The 26,365-nt window shown below is 43.0% G+C and overlaps 2 protein-coding genes across 5 annotated transcripts in view; one reads left to right on the top strand and one right to left on the bottom strand.

Annotated features, from left to right (window-relative positions):
* The window catches only part of KBTBD12 (kelch repeat and BTB domain containing 12), a 55,884-nt gene extending 32,781 nt beyond the window's left edge, over window positions 1–23,103 (bottom strand). Inside the window, exons 1-5 of one of the 4 annotated variants that reach the window (XM_067755674.1) lie at window positions 22,976–23,051; window positions 16,660–16,780; window positions 13,415–14,596; window positions 8,836–9,106; window positions 6,602–6,752 (exon numbers count right to left, since the gene is read on the bottom strand). In XM_067755674.1, the coding sequence (XP_067611775.1) occupies window positions 6,602–6,752; window positions 8,836–9,106; window positions 13,415–14,484 (1,492 nt within the window). In that variant the 5' untranslated portion in view covers window positions 14,485–14,596; window positions 16,660–16,780; window positions 22,976–23,051. The other 3 variants (XM_067755672.1, XM_067755675.1, XM_067755673.1) reach the window with 3 other exon arrangements.
* The window catches only part of MGLL (monoglyceride lipase), a 276,564-nt gene that overhangs the window by 43,760 nt on the left and 206,439 nt on the right, over window positions 1–26,365 (top strand). The gene's annotated exons all lie outside the window — the stretch shown is intronic.

The raw sequence follows: 26,365 nt of genomic DNA on the forward strand, positions 1-26,365 counted from the left end.
TTGTCAAAAATCAACTGAGTAAAAATGTAAAAATTTATTACTGAACTCTTATTTCTGTTCCATTGATATATATGTCTGCCATTGGTTTTATACCACTATAGCTCGATTACTGTAACTCTAGGTTTTAAAAATGGGTTAAATAAGTCCTCAAACTTTCTTCTTTTTCACAATTGTTTTGGCTATTCTAGGTTCTTTGCATTTACACATAATTTTAGGACCAGCTTGTCAACTTTAAAAAACAATGAATCTATAGATCAATTTGGGGAATATTGCTATCTTAACAATATTGAGTCTTCAAATCCATACACAAGGAATATGTCTCTATATATTTAGCTCTTTTAAATTTATTTTTATTTTTTTCAAACAAATGCAGAAGGAACCACTTTTTTAAATTAATTAATTTGTTTATTTATTTGGCTGCATCGCCTCTTAGTTGTGGCACAGCGGATCTTTGTTGCAGCATGCGGGCTTCTCTAGTTGAGGTGCGTGGGCACCAGAGCACACAGGCTCAGTAGTTGCGGCGTGTGCGGGCTTAGTTGCCCCGCGGCGTGTGGGATCTTAGTTCCCCAAACAGGCATAGAAACCACATCCCTTGCATTGGATTCTTAACCATTGGATTTTTAACTACTGGACCACCAGGGAAGTCCCCTATGTAGCTCTTTTTTAACTCTCTTGGGAGTGTTTTATAGTTTTCTGTGTATGATTCTCACACTTTTTGGGTTGAATTTATTCATACATATCTTACTCATTTCGATGTTATTGGGAAGTATTGTTTTTCCAGTTTCATTTTTGGAATGTTCATTGCTAGCACATATAAATACAAATAAATTTAAAATTTTTATTTATTTATCTGGTTGCACCAGGTCTTATTTGTGGCTCGTGGGCTCCTTAGTTGCAGCTTGCCTCCTCCTTAGTTGTGGCATGTGGGCTCCTTAGTTGCTGCACATGGGCTCCTCAGTTGTGGCATGCATGTGGGATCTACTTCCCTGGCCAGGGATCACACCCGGGACCCCTGCATTGGGAGCATGGAATCTTAAGCACTGTGCCACCAGGGAAATCCCACAATTAATTTTGTATGCTGATTTTGTATCCTGTGACTTTGGCTAAAATTAATGATTAGTTCTAGTATTCTTTCTTTTTTGCTTTCTTTCTTTGACTTCCTTCCTTTCTCTCCCTCTCCCACTCTCTGTCTTTCTTTTCTTGTAGCTTTCTTAGAATTTTCTACATGTAGGATTATATGATTTGTGAATAAAGACTATTAAACTCTTCCTTTCCAATCTGTATGGCTTAATTCTTTTTATTGCCTTATTGCACTGGCTAAAACCTCTGTTTCAATGTTAATAGGAGCAGCAAGAACAGGCACCTGTCAGTTGTTCCTGATCTTAGAAATAAGAGCTGTCTTTCACCACTACGTACCATAGCTGTAGTCTTTTCATAGATACCTTTTAATAAGTTGAGGAAATTCCCTTCTAGTCCTAATTTGTTGAGAATTTTTATTATGATAGGGGGTTGGATTTTGTTAAATGCTTTTTCTTTTTTAAAAGTATTTATTTTATATTGGAGTACAGTTGATTAACAATGTTGTGTTAGTTTCAGGTGTACAGCAGAGTGCTTCAGTTACACATATACGGTATCTGTTCTTTTTCAAATTCTTTTTCCATTTAGGTTGTTACATAATGTTGAGCAGAGTTCCCTGTGCTATATAGTAGGTCCTTCTTGGTTATCCATTTTAAATATAGCAGGGTGTACATGTCAATCCCAAACTCCCTAACTATCCCTCCCCCTACCCCTTCCCCCCTGGTAACCATGAGTTCGTTCTCTAAGTCTGTGATGTTTCTGTTTTGTAAATAATTTCAAGTCAAATGCTTTTTCTACATCTATTAGATGATCATTTGGTTTTTGTTCTATATTAATATGGTTTACTATATTAATTGAGTTTTTAAAATTAAAGCCACCTTGCATTCCTGCACTCCTGGGATAAATTCCACTTGGTCATGATATTATATATAATAATATTTTATGTTGCTGGATTCAGTTCTTTCATTTTTTTATTAAGAATTTTTGATGACATATAATCATTTTTTATGTTGTTAGACTCAGTTGCTAATTGTTTCTTTTTTTAAAATTAACTAATTATTTTTGGCTGTGTTGGGTCTTTGTTGCTGTGCACGGGCTTTCTCTAGTTGTGCCGAGAGGGGGCTACTCATTGCGGTGGCTTCTCTTGTTGTGGAGCACAGGCTCTAGGCACGCAGGCTTCAGTAGTTGTGGCACATGGGCTTCGTTGCTCCGCAGGATGTGGGATCTTCCCGGACCAGGGATTGAACCCGTGTCGCCTGCATTGGCAGGCGGATTCTTAACCACTGTGCCACCAAGGAAGCCCTCTACTGCCTTCTTGCCTCCACTATTTCTGATAAGTCACTGGCTGAGCGTATTGTTGTTCCCCTCTATGTGACGTCATTCTTTTCTTGCTGCTTTTAAGAATTTTCTGGGGACTTCCCTGGTGGCACAGTGGTTAAGAATCAGCCTGCCAATGCAGGGGACATGGGTTTGATCCCTGGTCCAAGAAGGTTCCACATGCCGTGGAGCAACTGAGCCTGTGCACCACAACTACTGAGCCTGCGCTCTAGAGCCTGCGAGCCACAACTGCTGAAGCCCGTGCGCCTAGAGTCCATGCTCCACAACAAGAGAAACCACCACAATGAGAAGCCTGTACAACGCAACAAAGAGTAGCCCCCGAGGCTTCCCTAGTGGTGCAGTGGTTGAGAGTCCGCCTGCCGATGCAGGGGAGATGGGTTCGTCCCCCGGTCCAGGAAGATCCCGCATGCCGCGGAGCGGCTGGGCCCGTGAGCCATGGCTGCTGAGCCTGTGCGTCCAGAGCCTGTGCTCCGCAACAGGAGAGGCCACAACAGTGAGAGGCCCGCGTACCGCAAAAAAGAGTAGCCCCCGTTCGCCACAACTAGAGAAGGCCTGTGCGCAGCAACAAAGACCCAATGCAGACAAACATAAATTCATTAATTAATATAAAAAAAAGGATTTTCTGTCTTTCAGTATTTTGTCTATGATGTGTTATGGTGAGGATCTCTGTGACGTTACCTTACTTGGGATTTGATGAGCTTCTTGGAACTGTAGATTAATGTTTTTCCATCAAGTTTGAGAAGTTTTTGACAAATATTCATTTGAAAAGAGATTTCCTGCCCCTTTCCCTCTCTCCTTTCAGGATCCCCATTATACCTATATTGGTAGCTTTCATGTTATTCCATATGTCTCTGAGGCTCTGCTAATTTTTCTTCAATTTTTTTCCCCTCTCTTCTTCAGATTATATAATTTCTATTGATCTATTTCAAGTTCACAGATTCTTTCTTCAGACTTCTCAAATCTGCTCTTATTCTAGGATTTCCCTAGAAGATCTCTGTTACATTTCCGGCTAGTTTTCTTATCTGCTGCTGTCCCAACCAGGACTAAAAGCTCAAGCTTAGGAGAGCTGCAGGCTTTTTCCATTTGCCACTCTGAGTGTGGGTTTTCCACCCTCTGCTCCCAAACGTATCAGACCCCTTTGGCAAACAAAGCTGCTAGGATTCACAGCTAGTCCCACTCCAGTAGAACTACCACGCTGAATGCTCTGGGCTGCAAGTTGGGGCAGTTTCAGGCCAGGATGTCACAGGCTGCCTGAAGACTGACTTCAAGTTCAGCAGTTTCGAGAAATTAAGCTCTTCTCAAATTGTTGTTTATCTTTGGTTGGTTTCCAGAGATCTGAAATTGTTGTTTTTGACAAATTTATCTGTCTTTATAGTTGCTTTTTGGGGAGGGGATGTCTCCCTTCTCACTTCTCCATTGCTAGAAGTCTCCTGCTTTCACTTAGATTCTGGCCCGCTGAGTGTTTACTGCCATAACAGTTCTTAGTTCAGGGGATTTTAAACACGTTTCACCTAACATTTTTTGGTATTTTCAGTGGGAGGATCAGTCTAGATATCTAGTCGGCCATACAGAGAGAGTTAATACTTTCAGTTTTTTATGACCATTAAATGAAACTTTTTATGTAAAGAATTAAGCAAAGTGTCTGTAACACGAAGGGCTCAAAGAACTTTAGTTATAATATCTGAATACTTGTATTGTAGGGATTTTACATACCTTATTTTATTTAATCATATCTCTAAGAGGCAGGCATTCAAATTTTGATATTACCCCCCCCCCAAAAAAAAAAAAAAGATTTACTAGACTAGGGCCATACCAGGTAGTAAATGATGGAGTCAGGGTCTGGTGCCTTCCCCCCTCGGTCCTGCTCCCTCCATGGTGAAGAAGATTTCCGTGGTTGCTCTTTTGGGGTGGCCTGTAGACTATCTAGGAGACCATAAGGAATTAAATCCAGGACAGGTATTAGGGAGAGGGCTCATTGCTGTACTAGTTGGCAGTGACTCCAATCACAGTGGGACACATAGAGATTCCCAAAAGCAGACAGGGCTTTTGCTAAGACAGTTAACACATGAGTGCATGGTACCTGTGTGAGTCATCGAGAAGGTTTTAGGGCTCTGTATGATATTTGCCCACATTCCAATTATATTTGCAATGAACAATTAAATCTGAACTAAGTGTACCACAAAAATACCTAAACAACTGAAATTCATTCCATTTAAAAGCTTTATACATATACTTGGGAGTTAAGTAGCAAACGTTGGGAAACTGGAACCTTTTGGATTCAATCTGCCAAGATGGTAAAATTATTTGAGAGACTGAATCTGGTCCCCAGCCCTGAATATCCAGAAACTATATTTGATGCTGCTGCAAAAGACTTTCTAACTGATGTCCCCACTGACATTTTCTTCTCACCTTTTGACGTGTTCCTTATATCCTGACCTTGGCAACCTTCCTCAGACATTCTCTCATCATGTTTCTGTGCACTTTCTCACTGCTCCCTCTTGTTCTCCTAATTCTTCATCCACCAGCCGTTGTAAGCTGCTCCCATGCACGTGTCCAACTCTCAGCCCCACCCGTCCCTGCTCTTGTGGGCTCATTCACTCATCCTTCTCGCATCCTCTACTCCTAGCATCTCCTTCTCACCTCCGAACCTCTGCTTCTGCCTTTCTTTCTACTGTACTCCCCACCCTTCCCCAGCACCTCCTTTCTTGGAGCACGCTCTTTCCTCTATTTCTCTTACCCACATCTTACAGGTCCTCTAAAAATCTACTCCCTTCCATTCACTCAGTGGACGTTTGTTCATGCTGTGAAGCGTGAGCTCCAAAGGGTGTCTTGGGTGTCCTTTCCAGGCAATTTACAAAAAGATGACACTATCAGTTGTATTCCACATTTAGCCTAGTTGTGGCTCCACAGTGGGGGAATCTCATTTTGCTTCAATTGACACATCATTTTTTCCCACTTTTGACTGCCTCCAACTTTAATATAATAAGTGGATCAGCACTTCACTCCTGAGTTATACCTCCATCCCACGTAATCGATCCTAGTTTAGATGTTATCTCTACTGGGCCTATGACACTGCATAAGGTTATAACGAAAGTAACGAATATATACCCAGAGGAAAAACTCAGTTATAATCACAAGTGAGCCTCATAACTGAGGCAGTCATAAATTATGTTGCATAATGTTCTTGTTCTTAAAATCATAGAACTATTAATGTTTGAGTGCGTTAATTATTCGCTTCAGGCTGTGTAGGCAGCCAAGAGATAACGGCTTCCCTTTAGTTTAAAAAAAAAAAATGCTGCTCAAGTGCTTGGTTTGCTTTCAGCCCATATTTCTTTTTTTGGCCATCTTTTTGTTACCCAGCATCTTCCCCGTGTTGTTTTTGCCAGTTAGGCATCAATGCAGATGGGACGAAATAAAAAATTGGCATCGCCATCATTTTACCAGTCCACTCAGCCTCCTGTCTCAACCTCTTTCTTCCCATACTCATGGGAAAGTGATGGAGGGGTGGGAAGCGAGGTGACAGAGGGTGACGTTAGGGAGCGGGACGGGGATTAGACGAGCAAAGGACTTAATAGAAGGAGTGGGAAGGGTGGGGAGACACAGAGGATGTTCAGAGTCACTTTAACCCACATTAGTGGGAACAAACCAGTCTTTCACCAGTCCCTAGTGGGGGGTGCAGGACCACACATATTCATGCCAGAGAAAAGAAAAAAATGCATTCGGGTAAAAAATTACTTAATAACCTCTGTAGAAGTTTGGTGGGTGAGGCAACACAAAGAGGACTGGTATCTGTGGCATCGTCTTACGTCTGCTGCCTTTCTCTTCTGTTAGTACAGAGAATCAGTTGGTTGCAAAAGCCCACGTTTCATCGGCTGAAGGCAGCCAAAGGCTTACTGCCTTTTCACCATATTTTACTTGGTGGGTATAGAAGGATGTATCACTACTGTTCTTGCATTCCAAGCGACTTAAAAATTTGATAAAAATAACTTTGCTTTCAACAAGTCAATAGACTTTCATTTAATCTTACCTGACTGTGCTCTAGAAATTAAGAAACAAAAGAGAATTGGGGGCTAGTTGTGTATATAGTTGAACTGAAATGCAAGAGGAAGGGAGAATATTTCATTTTCACTGAGGCAAACTGCTGAGAAAAAATAAAAGGAGTTACACTCTTTTAGCTTCTTCTTACCCAGAACATAAATCTCACTGTTGACCACAGCTGAGCTGAATCGGTACTTTGAGTACTTCATGGGTGCCTGCTCTGTCCATAGATCTTGGCTGGGGTCATACTTCAGCAGCTTGTTGCTTAATCGATCAGGTTCTTCGTCAGGAAGATCCATCTGTGTGAAATTATGACAGCCAGTATAATAACGTACCACTTAGAGATCTTCGTGAGTACCTGAATGCAATTAATCAAAGCAGACAGCCAAGGAGATAAATAGAGGTTAACCGTAGTGAGTCATACTCACAAACACACCAAATCCCATGACTTGGAGATATAAGTACACTGTCAGTATCGGAGGAATTTATATTCTACGATAATGGGGCTAAGGTGTTGGGTTATAGCAAACAATCTGTGATCTGAGCAGTGAGGCAATACATACAGCATTTTTTTTAAAAAATGAAGCACTGCAAAGCCTTAAAAACGAAACCAAGCTTTTCTGAATAGTATTTAAAGTATAATTTTATTTTACCAAGCTTTATAGTGGCGGATTAAATAATATTTGTGAGAAACTAATTTTAATAATTTATAAAGCATTTTTCTTTATAATATTTTTCTAATCCAAGTGGAACAAAATTACAAAAACATTTGAGTGTTTTAGTAATGAGAGTATTTTTATACCATAATATAGGAGTGGTCTGAATTTAATTTTAAAGATACATGGATTAATAGAAATTATTTGCAATTATTTTTATGTATTTATTTTATGTACGTATATATATATATATATATATATGTTTTAATGACTAGGGAAAGGAGAAGTTGAATACACACAGATGTATGTAGCTTTTCCTACTCCTGAACTTGAGGTGAAGTAATATTTTTTGTCTATAATGTGTTAGGACCTTCTATGACTTCAAGCTAAAGATGCTTAAGTGTCTTTTGCTTTTTGTTTTGGATGAAGGTGTTCAACAGAGAAATAATTTCCATACTTATGAAAGTTGTATGCAGTTAGTTTTAGCTCAGGGTTACAATCACTGTAGTGCAATCACTACCCCATGCTTTCTTGCAATTTAATGTATTGTATTCGGTACAGACTAGCAAAAGCTTTCGTTATGCAGTAAATACTGACGTGTTTGAAGACATTATAAATTAGGAAATACTGACTTTATTGTTTTAATTTTCCTTCTAATTTATTTAATATTTGCTTTAGTGGAAAAAAGCAAAGAAAAGCTTTTCTTTGGAGCATATTCATGCAAAATTAACTATGTAAATGAATAGTTCTGAAAAAGCTTTATTACAAATAATTTGTCAGGTTTCAGCTACTAACTGTGATTAAATCTAAGCTACTTTTTGATACATAGCATGAATTTTAAAATGTATTAAATGTGACGTTTGTTATTAAAACAAGTATGATATACCATAAAAGGCAAAATTTAAGCTTATGAAATGATTTAAAAAGCACCAGTTTTATCATGAAGCGAATGTGGCTAAAGAAGAAATCACATAGGCTAAAATAAAATTAGTTTATGTCATGGGGACAGAAAATGAGCTGGTAAGATTAATCTTTATTAGAAAGACTGGTTGGCCAGGGCAGAAGGCAGCTGGAGTGAAACTTCTGTGAGAGCCCCAAGGCGCTCGGAGGGACACGAAAGAGGAGAGAAAGGGCCTCTGTGGTCCCACTCCACTGACTTCTCCATCCTGTCTTGCGTCCCTTCTCTGGGCTTCAAGACAGTCTCTGGTTTCTCTACCTGCTGATGCCCAGCAAAGACATGAAGAGGTTAAAATTGCAATATACTTTTGTGGAAATGGTTGTGCCATCACAGGATGAACATTCTGGTTTCCCACTCAGAGTAAGAACTTTAATATGAAAAAGACCTAAGAATCCTTGCCTCAGGTCATACAGCTGTAAAGCAGAGAGAAGTGGGATGAGGATCCAGCTTCTTCGCCTCCTACTTAGATGCTCCTTACAGATAACCCCTCAGCATAAGCATCCTTCATAGTCAGCAAGGATGGGAAGGGTTATGAAGAACACAGCACAAATACTGAATGAAGTCATGCCTATGAATAACACTTTAAAATTCATTCTCCTGAGCTGCTTTAACACTTTAAAATCTTCCATTTAATATTCTATAACATAAAAGGCATTTTACCGGAATGTGAGTCATACTCTTTTAGTATTCAACAACTACAACATTTCTCAACAGAGCGGCCAGACTCAGCACAGCCATGCCAGTTAGGTACACAGGAAATTTCTTAACCTGAGGGGTCCAGCCTCCAATCACGTAAAGTTTATTATTCACTGTTACTACAGCATGACACGCCAACTGTAGTGGAAGGGGGGACACCCTTTTCCAAGTGTCCCTTTCTACAGAGTACTTATCAACACAGTTTGTAATAAGATACTGGTTTTTAATTTTCATCTGTCCTCCTATAACATAGAGGTCGTTATGGATGGTGCCCAGAGCGTAGAGCTCTCGAAATTCTGTTGTGCATAACTTTTCCCAAAACTGGTTTCCTCTATCATGATACCTGTAAGTTAACAGAGAGAGAACCCAGAATTAGATTTAATATAAAAACAACTTGCCAAAAAAACACACTTGTTTCTTTTCCAACGAAAACCGATATGATTTGGTTCTTCTAATTGGAGAAGAAAAAACCATTAAGATAGTGATACAGGTTTGTGTTTTTTGGGGAAAAGAAATGCTGAACAAAATATAATGTACACAGAAACAGTCAACCACACCCACCTAGAGAATTTTAGAAAAAAACAATATATTGAAAAAGTATAGATTATCCAGGGACTAGCCTTCATTTCCTAATTTTGGGAAAGAAAATTAAAAATAGGAAAGTCTTGGGCTTCCCTGGTGGCGCAGTGGTTGAGAGTCTGCCTGCTAATGCAGAGGACACGGGTTCGAGCCCTGGTCTGGGAGGATCCCACATGCTGCGGAGCAACTGAGCCCGTGAGCCACAGCCGCTGAGCCTGCGCGTCCGGAGCCTGTGCTCTGCAACGAGAGGCCGCGATGGTGAGAGGCCCGTGCACCGCGATGGGGAGTGGCCCCCGCTTGCCACAACTAGAGAAAGCTCTCACACAGAAACGAAGACCCAACACAGCAAAAATAAATAAATTACTAAAAATAGGAAAGTCTTTCAGCAAGTCATTTGCTAAAAGAGAATATGTAAAAATAAACATAAAAAATGTCTTATTCTGTTGACTAGAAGTTTCATTTTAATACTACATTAAAGAAATGTGTTTAGAGCAGAAAATCTGGAAATATTTAAATTCAGATTTCTAATGGGATGATGCAGGATATATAGAATTTTAAGGATTGTTCTTGTGGTTCTAACTGGCTTAGAACAGAGTCAAGAGCATGCTACTGTATAAAAACCCACCTGTAGGTGTCTGCTGGGCATTTCTCAACTGTTTTAATCTACTAGGAATGGTAATTTCAGTAATTTCTACCACAAATAATTATGTTGGTCTGAGAAGAGTCTTGGGAGAAGAGCAGGGACACTAGGTGATATGGTCTCTCAACACCTCCTAGAGTCCAACACATTAAGTAATTATCTGAGTGTGTGCATGTGTGTGTGTGTGTGTGTGTGTGTGTGTGTGTGTAGCATTACATGGTCACCAAGTGGATGAGTCTGTGCCCATCTTCTGTCTTGCCTGTTGACAATGGCAAGTCTATTTTCTCAAATCATGATCGGGACACACAGTCCAGGACAAAAGTACCCATGGGGACAGTGGGATAAAATATGTGAAATTATTTCTGTCCTAGAAAATCCAGAAAGTATAATTGGAATTCAAAACTAAAACAAAACAAAAAACAAAAACCAGAATAAATATGGAAAATAAGAAAAAAAATTTGTTGTTTGGAAACAAATTTTGCATCAGACATGTGACAGTTAATCGTATTACAGAAGTTTTCCCCATTGTTCTAGGCCAACTCTTATGGAAACCAAAGTCCCTAGCAGCACAGGTGATATTTTCACCACTATTTTTAATTGTTCTGGATTTTAGAGGGGAAGGGACAATTAGGTGTCTACAGGTGGGGGCTACTGAAGCAAAGACAATGAATATATAAATAGAACTAAAAAATGGGTTTTGGTTTTCTGAGGCACGGTTTAAGAAAATAGGCCAGGAACAAGATAAATCCCACGAAGGATGGGAAGTACATGTTTGCTGGACAACTTGCTAATTGGATTTTTGTTTTAACATTTTGAATTAAAAATGGGGAGAGAAAATGCCCAGATGAAACTATAAAACTTATTATTTCGATATGACATAAAGAAGAAAATAATAGTGGCAAAAGCATTCAGTGTTCACGGAGGTTGACAGTTTAAAGACAACACTTACATCCTCAGCTGTTTGTCTACCAAAGTACGAGAGTTAAAAGAGATGGAAAGGTGTATTTTTTTAAAAAAGAAACAACCTGCTATAATGCTAATCTACTTCCTCTTTTAAGTCAAAAAGAAATATATCTGCATGGAAATGTGTAAACTACAGAGTAGAGGCACGCTGAAGAGCATCTTGGCAAAGGTAATTGGGGTAAGGAGCAGAGATGATGTGGCAGGAGTGGACCAAAGACAGTGACCTCGGGTGGTACTGTCAGACCTTAACTATGCAGACAGCACTGGGAGTCTCATGTAAGCCTCAAGCAGTGCTTCTGATAATCTCTTTATTTGCCTTGCTGACAGTTTCACTATTGCGAGAAGTGAGGAGGGCAACTGATAGTTTTACCCTAATTCTGACCAACGTGGAAGAGCTGTTGGTGATGGGAACCGGCGTGAGTTCAAGACAGGAAAGAAGGGAAACGCGGGGTGTGTAGTTAGACACACGCATAAAAAGGGAAGCAGGCATTCAAAAACAGTTAAGAGGAAAGACTTTCAAGGATGAAAACACACTTTTTGAGAGGGTTGGACGTTTGTTAACAATTAACTCTGATGGCAGAATTGTGGACTATCCTTATTTTATTTTTTAAATTTTATTAATTTTATTTTTGGCTGCATTGGGTCTTCGTTGCTGCACACGGGCTTTCTCTAGTTGCGTCAAGCGGGGGCTACTCTTCATGGCAGTGCGTGGGCTTCTCATTGCGGCGGCTTCTCTTGCTGCGGAGCACGAACTCTAGGCGTGCGGGCTTCAGTAGTTGTGGCTTGCAGGCTCTAGAGCTCAGGCTCAGTAGTTGTGGTGCACAGGCTTAGTTGCTCCGTGGCACGTGGGATCTTCCCGGACCAGGGCTCAAACGCATGTGCCCTGCATTGGCAGGTGTATTCTTAACCACTGCGCCACCAGGGAAGCCCTGCACTACCTTTAAGAGGAAGAAAATAGGTATCTAAAGAACCTGAGGTTCTGGTACAGGAGGCTCTAAGGTGAAAAGAAGGGCACCCAGCCAAGAGCAAGTAGGAAACAAAGGTCAGGGACCCAGAGGATCCGTCCCAGGAGAAACATGCCCCCTTTCCCACAAGCACCTGAGGGCCTGTACCTGTTGCTGCTCAGTGACAGCCTGTCACCGCAGGCAGAGGGCCAGTCACTATCCAGGGCTTGTGTTCCCGCCCCCACTTCTGGGAAGAAGGGATACTTGCTCAACGTGTGAAGGTGACAGCAGGATGGGCCGAGAGCCTGAAGCACATACTGCAATGAGGAGAGATGACAGGAAAATAGCAGACCTCTCATTCCTTCTCTGTCCCCACTTTGCTGTCGAGAATCACTTACCGACTGACTGAAAAGTCTGAGAAACCGTGCTACGAGGGCCCAGAGAGGGGAGGGAGTGCAAGGAGAGTTCAAGGACCTACACGTACAACTCTTATTCACCCAGGTAGATTTAAGGGTTGAATTCTTGCTGAGTAACAGGAAACAAATCTTTCTGTCCTCACACACAACACCTAGACATACACTACTTCTTAGCAGATACTCCTGTTCCTAGACATACACTACTTCTTAGCAGATACTCCTGTTCCTCTTACAGTTCTAGGGTTGAAGAATTCTTAGGCTACAAACATTTTACACTATTAGAGGTTTAGCAAAGACCCACTCGTTAAGGGTACAGAATGAAGGACTTCCCTGGTGGCGCGGTGGTTAAGAACCCGCCTGCCAATGCAGGGGACACGGGTTCAAGCCTTGGTCCGGGAAGATCTCACATGCTGTGGAGCAACTAAGCCCGTGCGCCACAACTACTGAGCCTGTGCTCTAGGGCCTGCGAGCCACAGCTACTGAGCCCACGTGCCACGACTACTGAAGCCTGCATGCCTAGAGCCCATGCTCTGCAACAAAGAGAAGCCACCACAATGAGAAGCCCACACACCACAATGAAGAGTAGCCCCCCGCTTGCCACGAGTAGAGAAAGCCCGCGTGCGGCAATGAAGACCCAACACAGCCAAAAAAAAAAGTACAGAATGAAAACTGACAGATAAATAATACTTTTTGGTCAAGAAGAAAAATTACTTACTACTCTGAATTGTGAACTAATAAAAGTCAGTTCAAGGCGTCAGTGTTAATAAACTTTTCTTCTTGTTAAAAGTTATATTCAGCTCTTCAAAAACAAAGCAATTATAGCATATGAATAGTGAAAGCTAAGAGTGAAAATATACAAAGGAATCATAAAGTATATACATTTAACTTATGCAAATTCAACTATATGTTCTTAATAATGAAAGGGAGAGAAAAATAATTTTAAAATGTGAATGATTTCATTATGAATTTTACATCTATGTAAAATACATGATTACAGGGTAATTCTGACCACACATAATTTAAGATGTGATCACTCAGAAGTACTTCCGCTGCTAATGTCAAAGCAAGATAATTGAAACAAAGTTACAAGTATATGGCTAGATACGAACCTGTAGATTTCAACATTCTTGCTCTTTTGTCTGGAGAGTTTAGAGGCACTTGCTTCTCCAGCCACAACGATAGTGTTGTTTTCCATGACAACACCAGTATACACAGTGCCTAAACCCTCCCCATACTTGGGAGAGGAGATGAAATAGGTCTTGCGCAATGCAGGATCATAGCAAAAACTGGCATCTCCGTAGTTCCTGTGTCTCGACCTGATTCCTGAAGAATTGGTGCCAATGCACAGCAAAAGACTGGTAGTCTCCATGCCATAACGAAGATTGAGAGAGTGCTGTTGAGGGGTCTTGATGGCTTTGAATGCGTTTTGAATGATGTCAATGCAATTTGCATCACACAGAAGCATTGTGTTCCTTTTCAGGGCTTGTCTTAAAAAAGAAGGATTTACCAGTTGCAGCCTAACTTGCTTCAGAAGTTCCACAAGATGCTCTGTGCGCAGTTCTCGGTTGTGATTTACCCATCTCAGAACTAGGTCCAGAATGCTCTCCTCTCTGGATATGTTCAGGTCATCTGATTTAATAAGCGTCAGAAGTTGGTGCACTTCAATTTCTAGTATCTCTTCATGTAAGCTCACCTCAGCAAAGTGCTGATATAAATACTTCTTCGATTGATCAGCTAAATCCTCAGCTCCAATCTGCTTTGCAAAATGATAGATACCCAAACAGTTCGAGGCATCCATATGGTCCATCATATACTTCTGACACACACTGAAGACTTCCTCCATCTGCATAAAATAGGCGGCCATAGCCACAGTCTGTACATTGGCATTACTGATCTCCAAAGCCGCATGGTACATATAATTTAATATCACCGACACACTTTCTGCTGTGATGTCATAAAGTACGACTTCCCTCTGAGTACACTCAAGTAGTCCACAGGTAAACATCGCTTTGAAATAAGGACTAAATGCAGCCAGGACCAGCCTGTGGCAAGGGAATTTCTCCCCTTCTGCGATGAGTACAACATCAATCATCTCTGCTAGTTCTTTCATGTTCTTAATTTTATTCAGTAAATTCAAGCTGTGTTGGTATTTTTCTTTTCCCTCAGTCTTGCACTCCATGGTGTCCTCTCCAGTGTTTCTAAGTAAGTCTTCTTTAAATGTAGCTTGATTCTTGAGGTCCTGTTTACATGTCTTATTACTCACCAAGCAACAGAGATGTCATGCAACATTCCTGAAGGAAAGAAAAGAGGGAGTTTTCTTCTAAGAAAAAAATTCTCTGTAATTTAAATATGCAGCCTTAGTTCTAAGAAGTATTTATAAGTAAATATTATTCATTCCAAGCAGAGTAGTTTAACATTAAGATAGCTACTTTGGTATCTAAAAATAACGTCGTTGATTGTAAAATTAAAAACAGGAAATTATTAAGCACTAACAATATTTTCCTAATTGGCGGCAGAGATTTTTCTAGCGGAGGCTGGAAAGTCCTCCCTCCCAAGGTGAACGAAGAGAAAAGGGATAAGATGAGCACCTTTCGCATTTACACTTCCAGTTACCAAATTCAGCTGAGCCACAGATGGAGGATACAGAGGCATTAGGAAGCATCCTCTCTGAGGAGGTGCAACATCACTGAAAAGGTTATGTGCACCGTCCCCCAAAATGCACCCAAGTGCTATCAGCACCAGTCTGAAAAATCACAAGGGAGGGGGTCTTGTAGGCTGGCTGAAAAAAAAGTCCACTAAAATTCTGCTCAAACTTTGCTATGTGGCAAATAATTCAAAACAGTGCTTTGGAAAGCGCAACCAAATACGTGCTGATGTGAGAATTCACAATACTTGAAACTTACAAGTAAATCATCCTAATCTTAGAAAACACACAAAAGTCCTCCCATTTCTCTGCCCCTCCTGCGTGGCTTCTCTCTCTTCCCTGTCTCACAGAGGCAGAGGTGGAATCAATCACTTCTTGCCTGAAAAAGCACTAGTCTAATTAAAAATCTCTTTAAGCTGGTTGTCTCAGCTTCCCCTTCCCCGGGGAACTGCAAACAGGATGTTTCAAGGAAGCTAATTAGCTCTTTGGATTTAAAGAACACTCCTAGAGCCAGAAGCCTTAACGGGAGGAGCAGAGCTCAATCTCTGTCACCCTGTCCAGGTCTAATGCGGCTGTAAGTCCCAGCAGCGAGAATAAACCTCGATGGTAGAAAAGTCAGCACGAGGAGCTCAGAAAGGCAGGGAGGTGATAATTTCAACACTGTGAAAGCAAAATCTGTCAGCCGTGAAGCTTATAAATCTTCTGAACTTCTGTGATCCTGTAAAGGATTAGAAATCTCATATGTCTCAATGAGACTTGGCACTTTTTCAGTGTTGAATTAAAGTTCATTTCAGGAAAGAAATGTTAAGCGTGATAGGAATGTTTAATTATATAATGGCAACTGTAAGACCTAAAAATCGCTGTGCTGAAGGGTGTGGAATCATAACAAGTAGCCAGTCTTGGAACCCGTATACTTGAAATAGAAATAAAAGCCTCCTCGCTGGATTTTCTGGCGTTAATGGCTCAGTTTTATTTCAATGAGAACTTAAGACTTTCTATGCAAGGGTTTGCAGGTTAAAAGTGAACGGTTGCTTTTTCCCTTTATTTGTTTTAGATTTTTACAAAGAGAATCCAATTATGGGTAATTAAGAGGTCATTATATTTCTAAATTCTCCTACAACACATTATGACTAGCCCAAATCATATTATGTAGGCTTCTTTACACATAAACACATCAGTCAACTTTATAGATGACAGCTGTTACTTCAAACTAAAAAACGGTAAAACCTTTCTTATAAGGAAATATTTTAAAATTTCTATTCCATTTGTACTGATATACAAGAATCCCTCAAAGGGTACCAGTACCCACAATGCTAGAAGGCCAAGGGCAGCTTCCAGATAGGATCACGTGATCTAACACAATGCAGATAGTTCAGAGTCATTAGTTCTTGATGTTGCTGGAAAGAAACCAGACGCCGGGGACCCAAATGTTAGGACCACAACCTAGGATTTTGTATCTTTAAGGCAGGAACCAAGCTACCCTCGTTGAACGTTTTGGCATAGGGCTAGTTTAATGAAAACGTAAGTGGCATTAGTTTCAAAGAGAGGTTAAAAATGAAATACCTAGTACATTATGGACTGGTTTTCTCGATAAACATGTTATAGGTAATATCTTATACACAGCTCTATAGTGGACAATGTTGGCTTTCTCCCCACATTCAGCCTGCCTTTCCTTGGTGCCACTGGGGTGGGACTGACTCCCGTTCTTACCACTGAGACTGGTTCAGGGGCTGGTGGGAGACCTGAGATTGGCCCGATTGGAGTGAAGCTCAGTCTCTGGTTCACTGGTTGGGGGTGTCCACGTGTTACAAAGATGAGAGGTCTGGATCCACTGCAGCCGTGTCCCCATAGCCAGCATGAGGACAAAGCCAGTATAGGAAAGAAGGCAGAGATTTCAGAGCAGTGGAGCTGGAAACATGCCTTATATCTGTGTTTTTCAGTTCTGAGAGAGACCATTCCCCTCATTGTTTAAGCCAGTTTGAGTTGGGAGTGCTGGTCCTGGCACTCAGGAGTCCTCACTAGTGTAAGTGGCATTTGCAAAAATACTGAGACAAGGTTGCTTAAGGTAACTGCAATTAGATATTGTATAAAGTTTCACTTTAGGTATATTCTTGTATTCTCTATTAGTACACTGTCAAGTAAAAGAACTGTGGAAACTTCTAATTATGCGCATTTCTCCTTGATAGAAGGCAAAATTACCTAAGTCAGCTCTTCTGAGTTTACCTCTTCTCATTAAATGGCTACACCATTTTACAAGCGCACGAACTGAGTTTTGAGCCCAGTTCCATCTGACTCCAAAGTCTGCACTCTTAATCACTCCCTCTAGAGCAAGCACCAAACTAGGGCCAGAGAGAAAATATCTCAGGCTTTGTAGGGTTTCTGCCTTAACAATTCAGCTCTGCCGTTGCCATGCAGAAGCAGCCACAGATGATACATAAACCAATGAGCATCGCTCTGTGCCAAAAAGTTTGTTTTACGGATACTGAAACTTGAATTTCATACATTTTCACATCTTTTGATTTTAAAAAGCCATTTAAAATTAAAAAATTCATTCTTGCTCATGGGTGATATAAAACAGGCAACGGGGCAACAACTCGTGTGCCACTGTCATAAATAAATCCACTTTCTAGATTATGTCTGGTGCCTAATCTCCAATTCTCTGCTTAACTCCAGATGAAGAGTTTTGAGAAGGGGAACAGTCAAATTCCTATTTTAAAAGGATCATCTAGTGTCCCCAAGATTCCCAAAGATAAATCAATTTCTTGAATAAATACTTTACTTGGGTACAGTTTCTCTGCCCCAAACGCTGGCTTCAGCAACAAAAAATACTTTTAAAAAGGAAATAACTGTTTCGAACATTCAGAAGAAACATTTATGAATTTTTTAGATGGGCACATATATTTAAGTGTCCCTTCCTTCTAATTGCCTTTTATAAAACTCTTGAGAGCTACTCTAATTGCTGTGGATTTACAGACCAAATGAATTTACTGGTGTAAATCCTGAGAGATACCTGGTCAGTTACATTAGCCACCATGCTTCAGCAAGCATTCTCAGCATTGTTCCTTGTATACGTAAGGTACACAGAAGATGCTGGCATTGCAGATGGGGCTTTGAAGTGAGACGGTCCTCGGCCTGAATCTCAGTTTAGCCACTGCTTTCTGTCATCCCAAAATTATGTAACGTTTCTTTTTTTGTTGTTTGTTTGTTTGTTTTGTTTTGTTTTTTTTGCGGTACGCGGGCCTCTCACCGCTGTGGCCCCTCCCGTTGCGGAGCACAGGCTCCGGCCGCGCAAGCTCAGCGGCCATGGCTCACGGGCCCAGCCGCTCCGCGGCATGTGGGATCTTCCCGGACCGGGGCACGAACCCGCGTCCCCTGCATCGGCAGGCGGACTCTCAACCACTGCGCCACCAGGCAAGCCCTGTAACGTTTCTTTTTAAATTTATTTATTATTTTTTTATTTGTTGGCTGCGTTGGGCCTTTGTTGCCGTGCGCGAGCTCTCTCTAGTTGCAGTGAACGGGGGCTACTCTTCGTTGTGTTGTGTGGGCTTCTCATTGTGGTGGCTTCTCTTGTTGCAAAGCATGGGCTCTAAGTGCCCGGTCTTCAGTAGTTGCAGCACGTGGGCTCAGTAGTTGTGGCTCATGGGCTCTGGAGGACAGGCTCAGTAGTTGTGGCTTGCGGGCTGTAGAGCTCAGGCTCAGTAGTTGTGGTAAACAGGCTTAGTTGCTCCGCGGCATGTGGGATCTTCCCGGACCAGGGCTTGAACCTGTGTCCCCTGCACTGGCAGGTGGATTCTTAACCACTGCACCACCAGGGAAGTCCCATAAAATTGTGTAACCTTACTGAACCTTGGTTTCTGCATGTGTAAATTGGGGTTACTGTATATAAATAAAGTAGTTGGATCAGTCTTTTGTATCCAAGTGCTCACAGTGGGGTAGCAGAGAGTACCTCAGAGGTTCGGAACGTGGGCTTTGACTTGGGTTCCTGAGACCTGGGTTCTGATACCTCGCTCTACCATTTACAACGTGAGCAAGTTTCTTAGCCTCTTTTTGATTCCTTGCTTGGAATTAGTTTTGAGAATTATATAAGAATAGCTGGGAGAATTAAATAAGGCCATGCATGTATAACATGTAATTTGCTTGGTAAAGCTGAAACTGGATACACCTGTACAAACATTTTTTGAACAATAAAAATGTTTGGGTTCATATACAAACTGCTTGTGGGTACAGACACAGCTCACAAATAAAAGAGAGCTGACAGCAACTTTTTCTTGTAATGAGGGCCCAGAGGGCATTCTCCTTTCATCAGCAAGATAAAACCGTATAAATGTTCTCAGTGATACTAATGGGAAGTTATTCTCTGCTCCAATTTATAGAAGACTGAATTGTGCAGTCATATTAATAGTACCCATAATAATGGAGAAAAAATGAGTAGCAAAAATAAATATAAATCACAAGAATAAAGACTAATTACTTTGCAAATCCAAAATGCAGTTTTACCCACGTCCAGTATACTTAGTGTTAAGAAATGGATTCCTATAAATTTTAATGTGGGGCTTCCCTGGTGGCGCAGTGGTTAAGAATCCACCTGCCAACGCAGGGACATGGGTTCGAGCCCTGGTCCGGGAAGATCCCACATGCCTCGGAGCAACTAAGCCCGTGCGCCACAACTACTGAGCCTGCGCTCTAGAGCCCACAAGCCACAACTACTGAGCCCATGTGCCTAGAGCTTGTGCTCCGCAACAAGAGAAGCTACCGCAATGAGAAGCCCGCTCACCACAACAAAGAGTAGCCCCTGCTCGCCACAACTAGAGAAAGCCCGAGCACAGCAACGAAGACCCAACACAGCCAATAACTAACTAACTAAATAAATTTATTTAAAAAATAAAATAAAATTTAAAGTGGCATAAAAATGTTAGTTTACTTAAACTACCAATGTTTTGTTTTTACAGTGTTTAATTTTATAATCTTTATATTATCTTTAAAGTTGCTACTTTTTCTAAAAAATGATTGATACATGACCATGACTCCATGTTTTGCTGAAGTTAAAACTAGTTTAAATTCATAGCAGCACTGTTTGAAATAGTAAAAATTTGGAAATAACCTAAATATTCATTAACAGGAGAACAGATAGACTGTAGCATATTCACTCAAGAGAATATTATACAGGAAAAGAAAAAGAAAAAAAAAGGAATGAACTAGAGCTACATGTATCGACATTGACGAATTTCACAAACATCAATGTGTGAAAAAGACTAAAAAGAATAGGTGCTGCCCGCCACTGATATCTTCTGTAAAATATGCAAAACAATACTATATATTCTAATAGAGTAAATGTAGGTGATATATTATGACAAAATAAATATAAATGGTGAATCTGGTAAAGGGTCTATGGGAGTGTTTTGTCCTACTGTTAGAACTTTCCTGTAAGTTTGAAATTATATCAAACTAAAAAGTTAAAAGAATTGTATATTCTTTAAGGTCATGTACAACTGTAGTGGAATATAAAGAAAGGTAATTCTAAACACCAGGTTCGGGACAGTGGTTGCTTTCAGGAGGCGTGGAAGCGAGGGCACACAGCTGGAGGAGGGTGACAAGGAGTTTCAGTTGCGTAATCAACGTGCGACTTCATCAGCTGTATGGCAGGAACCCGATAACATACTTTATTATTCATTAGGCCTTTTTGCACGTCTTAAATATTGCATAAACTAAGTTTAAAAGTAAAAATTGTATTAACATTAGAGTAACTTACAACTCTGAAAACCTAACCTATTGGGTTGGCCAAAAGTTTTGTTTGGGTTTTTCCATAACATCAAAACCCGAACGAACTTTTGGGCCAGCCCCATACAGTGTAAACCACATCAGTGCGTGTACATATATATAGAGAGACAGACAGACAGGCAGACAGGATACGTAGATACATTGAGAATTTTCCTTTTAACCTGTCAAAGTGTAGTCAGCCCAACTTATGAGTCATTGGAAAATACAGATGCTTACAACCTGCTTCTCCAGTCTTAATGAGAACTGCTCTGGGAGAAAGGCAGAAACAACTCCTTCCTACTTGTGGTTCGGTGGGAAAAGAAGTTACTGGATTCCAGAATCAGTGTATACATTTTTTTCCCGTAGAAATGTTCAGTATGTGAGTAGGTCATAATATGAAGTGATGGAGTTGATCAACAGCAAAGCCTTGAATTTTATCGAAGAAAAAATCTGAAGACCTGAGAAATGACTTGGTTAGGGTCCTACATTCCAGCCTAAAGCCCCCTTCAACGGATTTTGGTTGGCACGCCAAGGAATGTCAACATGACGTCAGTGATGTCTCAGTTCCAACGCTTAAAACACAGCCCTTCTGTAAGTTGGTGACTCTCATGTATGAAATCATTACCCCACGTTTAAAAAATACCTCAAGCCTATTTGCACCAGCACTACCCGTCCTCCAGACATTAGGAGGCCCTTCCTAACCTGGCACCTCCCAGCCCTTACTACCCCATCTCTGGACTTTCCCTCCTCATATTTTCCAATCTCTTAGTAGTACTGAACCACTCACTGTTCTAATGCTATGTGAATACACATGTTGTTCCCTGTGTCTGGAATATTCTTCACCTGCTTCCACCTGAAAAAATGTAACTGGCTCTTCAAAATTCAGCCCAGACGTCACTTCCTCAGTGAAGCCTTCTCTGCCCTTCCTTGCTTGTACCTTGAACACGGTGGTTATTGCACCGCTGTTACTGCAATTTATTTACGAATTCGCCCTCCTCGCCTTTCACTGATGCGCATATTGAGGGTAGGGGGTCAGGTCTTAACCCTTTCTGTATTCTTAGCGTCTGTCTGTGACAGTGCCTCGCACAGAACAGTTGCTCAAGACGGTTTGTGCAATTAAGCGAATGCTTTGCTTAGTCCTAAATTACAAGTTCATAACTTTTTTTTCTTTTAGGTTTTATACATGTTATTAACGACTGTCTTGAAGATATTTTGATTCTTCAAGCTGCTATCGGTTTGTCCAAGTCAAATAAATCACCCAGAATCATTAACTTGATTTCCTTGCCTACAGCCTGACACATTCTGACACCCACTTCTCCCATCCTCAAAATTAATTCCCCGTCAGCACTGCGCTCAGGAATTTGGTCCCCATTCTTAGAGAACTGAAGCCAGAGATAGCAAATTGGCTGCTCGGACTTTTTTTTTGTAAATTAATTGTCAACACGCAGCGCTGAAACATTCCAGCATCTATTGAAAAAAAAAAATGCAAGCTAGGGCAACAGTGGGTTTTTAATTCCCATGGCGACAACCACCAGCAGGACGTGAGTAGCCCCACCGCTCAGATGGCACACCTCCTCCCCATTCCCAGCCCCCCCCCCCCGCCCTAATGCAGACCTGAGAGTCAGTCCTCATTTATAATTCCTCTCACCCCTGCCCGTCTAGTTCTCCTACAGCATTTACCTTGGTGACCCCTGGCTTTCCCCATTACTCCCCACACCCTAGTTTGCTTCAGCATCACCATCTTGTACAGACCCTGGCTGAAAATGGCTCAGGACACCTGCCCCACCCTGAATGCACTCCGAGTCTCCCCGGAGCTTTGGAAAATACTGGATTTTTTGCAAAGTAATAATCCGCTCCACACACCTGGCTTTTAATGACGGCCAGGATGGAGATAAAGCTAAATAAGGCAAGCTTCCTCTTTCCTTTCCTTTGAAGAGCTGACGTTCTGCATTCTTACCAGAGCCTTTACCATGCATCGAGTTCGTTAGTTACTCTTAAGAATCCCGCGGGGGTGGGGGGGTGGGAAACGCAGGGCGATTAGACTCCTCGGTCTACAGTTCAGAGAGCGGATCCTGTCGAGTGCCTGGCACTCTTCTCGGTTCCAGGAGGACCCCGGGACGGGCAGACACAGGCGCCCCCTCCACGGCCGCCAGGGCCGGCGAGGGCGGTCCAGGACCAGGCGGTCAGGGGCGCGGGGCTGCACGCGTGGCGGGGGCGCAGGTGCCGAGGGGCCTCGGGTGGTCCCCGCGGCCCGGTCACCGTTACTTACGGGGCTACCCCGACGGGAGGCGCCGCCGCACTTGCTCCGCAGGGGCCGCCGCAATGGCGCCGCGACCCGGCCTGGGGCGCCTGACCTGCTGGCGCTGCCCAATATGGGCAGAGCCGGCGAGCGATAAAAATAGACGGCGCGGGGAGGGGGCGCGGGCGCCCGCGGGCAGGAGGCAGCCTGGCAGCTCCGCGGGCGGACGCGTGCTCGCCCTCCGCGCCCACCCTCCCGCTCTGGGCTGCAGGGACTACGCGCCGCAGCGCCTGCGTGTGTGTGTACATGTGTACACGTGTGTACAGGTGTGTGCACACGTGTGTGTACACGTGTGTGTACAGTGTGTGCGCAGGTGCAGGGCATCAGTGCCTGAGGCTTCATGCTCAGCACCCGTGGGCACGGGAGGGCGGGATTCCAGCAGTTGCCACAAACTCATTTTTTGGGTCCTTAGTGACTGTTCTGGCCTGAAGGACTGGGAGCATTGTGGCCTGTGCCCATCACACAGTGCTCACCCTACAGAGCGTCACACTGTAGCCAGGTGTGCAAACCTGTCACATTTCCCCACACCCCCGAAAGCTCCCAGAGGCCAAGAGCTCTGTCCTGTCCACCTTGGCGGCCCAGTCACATGCTGGCTGGGGCCCTCCAGAGAACGGATGGTCAGGGAGCGGTCACTGATTTGGGTGATGGAGGGGCAAAGCTGGTAAGTGACAGGAAGGAGGGCCTTACCTGGTGTCCTAGCTCCGCTCTGCCCCTGGAAGCCTCATGACCTCCTGTGATTAGCTCAGATTCTTGGAGGACAGTAGACAAGACCGTATTGCACCTGGCTTACACCCAAGTTATTAGGAGGATGAAATAGGAGAGCCAATAGGTGTGAAAGTGCTTTGATAACTATCAAGTAACCCAAGTCATTTTCTCCTGATGAGGCAGGTATTATTAAATGCAGACTCCTCCAAAGGTCTTGAAAGTGGGGCAGAAGGCCACCTCTTACTGATAGTACTGATTGTATCCTGTCCTGAGGCAGAGACAGGGACATTTCTTTTGGAGGCTCTTCTGCTTTAAGAATCTGTCAGAGAGGGACTTCCTTGGTGGCGCAGTGGTTAAGAATCCGCCTGCCAATGCAGGGGACACGGGTTTGAGCCCTGGACCGGGAAGATCCCACATGCCGTGGAGCAACTAAGCCCGTGTGCCACAACTACCGAGCCTGCGCTCTAGAGCCCGCCAGCCACAACTACTGAGCTCACGTGCAGCCATAAATAAATAAATAAATACACGAATGAATAAATAAATAAGAATCTGTCAGAGGGAAGCTGGGGAAGGGAGGTTCCATCTGTCTACTAAGCCTCACCTGCCCACTCCTGTGATGATAAACCACCCAGAGCCCAGCCTTGGGGCACTCAAGGCTGCACACAACTTAATCTAATAGATTTCAGGGTTTTTGAAAGGTCACAAACCTTCTGGATGCCAAATTTCTCTCCACATCCCAAGATTATTTCGTTTCCCCCAAGCAATGAAATCCTCAAATCCTGAGTCTATGAATCATCAAATCTTGCATGAGGCAGAGTCCAGGTACACTAACTGTTATTTTCTGTTGCTTTATTAAGCAGTGGTTAGTATCTTGCATACCGTGTGAGTCAAGATGTATAGGTTCAGCTGCTCTAACAGGGAATTCCAGTGATAGTTCCCTAACAGGAAAGAAGGTAAGTTTTCCTTCTTACGGTGCCTGGTGGAAGGGCTCCAAGGCTCCTCAGGCAGCTCCACAGTCACTGCCCCGGGCACCTCCCCTCCACCCTTCTTACTCCACCTTCCCTAGAGTACTGCCCTGGTCCACATGCTCCAAGACAGCTCACCACCACCTCCATCTGGGAGGAACAGGAGAGGGGGGAAGCCTCCCCCCTTTAAGGACACACCCAGAAGTCACTCTTCAGATACTGTTGTCTGTAAGTTAGTTATACGGTCAAACCTCGCGCATGGCGGTGGAATCGGGAATTCTAGTCTCTCCTGGGTGGCCAGTAGCTCCGTTATTTACATTATGATCCAGCCGGCAGTCTTTGCCCTACACATTGTCTGTAGATTCATCAATCCACAAACGTTTATTTCACCTCCCATAAAACCTTGCACCACTCCTTTCTAGCCCTGGTTTCAGGTTTAGTTTTGCATTTGTTGGTGTAATTGTGAGATCAATGGCCCTTCTCCCCACGAAGTGAGGGCAAAGCTGTATCTGTTTCTGCTCACCCTTGTGCCCAGAGCCTGGCACCAAGCTGGTGCTCAGTAAATGGTTGCGGACCCAATGGATGCACATAATTAGGGAATTATCTCCCAAGTCCAGCTCAGATGTCACCTCCTCCGTGTATCTTTCGCAGAACACATCTCCAGCAGAATGACTGACGCCACTGTCTGTGTTCCCAGGGCCCTCCCCCTCTGCTGTTGACAGGTAGCACTGGGCCCATGGCCTGATGACTGTGGTTTTGGGTCTCACATGCTGCTGGGTGGTGGGCACCTCCAGGCAGAGAGTGGCTGCTCTCATCCCTGCATCCCCAGAGCTCAACAATGGCTGGCACGTAGAAGACCCTCGACAAATTTGTGTTGACTTTTTTTGTGCTTGAAAACAGTTGGCTTCTATAGAGAGCAAATGTTTTTGCTTTCCCCTTCTCTGCTTTTGCCCACCACTGCTCATGTAGCTCCTCTCTCGAAGCATTCTTTAATTAAGTCCCCAGCCCTTTCCTTCCACCTGCTGGCGCTCACACCACATTGCACGAGAAAGCCTGGGGTCGTGCAGTGTACGACTCACCAGTGACACGGTGTGATCCCAATTGCTCTCTAAACTTCCAGCTGAACTCTGGATTTTGTCCTTTCCCATTATCGGGGTGTTGCCATTGGAAGAGTAATGCCTCCCTTGCCGTCTGTGCATTTGTCTAGTCATTTAAGAGACATTTATTGAGCAACTATTCTGTGCCAGGCATAACTAGATGCTAATGAACAGCTGTGAATAAAACAGGCTTGGTCCGTGGAAGAATATACTCTGGTGAGGTGATAGTTAATCTCTCAGCTCTCCCTTCTCCCTCTCTTTCCTTGGGTGAGATGGTAGAAGCCATGAAATCAGAGATGAAGCCATGTTGGAGAGAGAGAAGCAAGGGGATCAAAGACACACCCAGGCTGGGGATGGAGGTGGAGGAAGAGAGGGCGATGGAGAGGAAAAGAATATTCCGTGGATAAAAGCAACAGGAACGGACAGAGCATGGCTGCAGAGGAGGGAAGTGGTAGGAGGAGCGTCGGATTATGGGAAGAATTAAGAACAAAGACCAGACCCCAGGATCTGGCCAAAACGCCACTGACAACGGTGGCAAAGTGAGAGCTGGGCTGAAGTAGGAACAGGCCGCAGCCCTTCAGGGCTTAACGTAG

The sequence above is a fragment of the Pseudorca crassidens genome, chromosome 10, assembly GCF_039906515.1.
Source record: "Pseudorca crassidens isolate mPseCra1 chromosome 10, mPseCra1.hap1, whole genome shotgun sequence".
NCBI lineage: Eukaryota > Metazoa > Chordata > Mammalia > Artiodactyla > Delphinidae > Pseudorca > Pseudorca crassidens.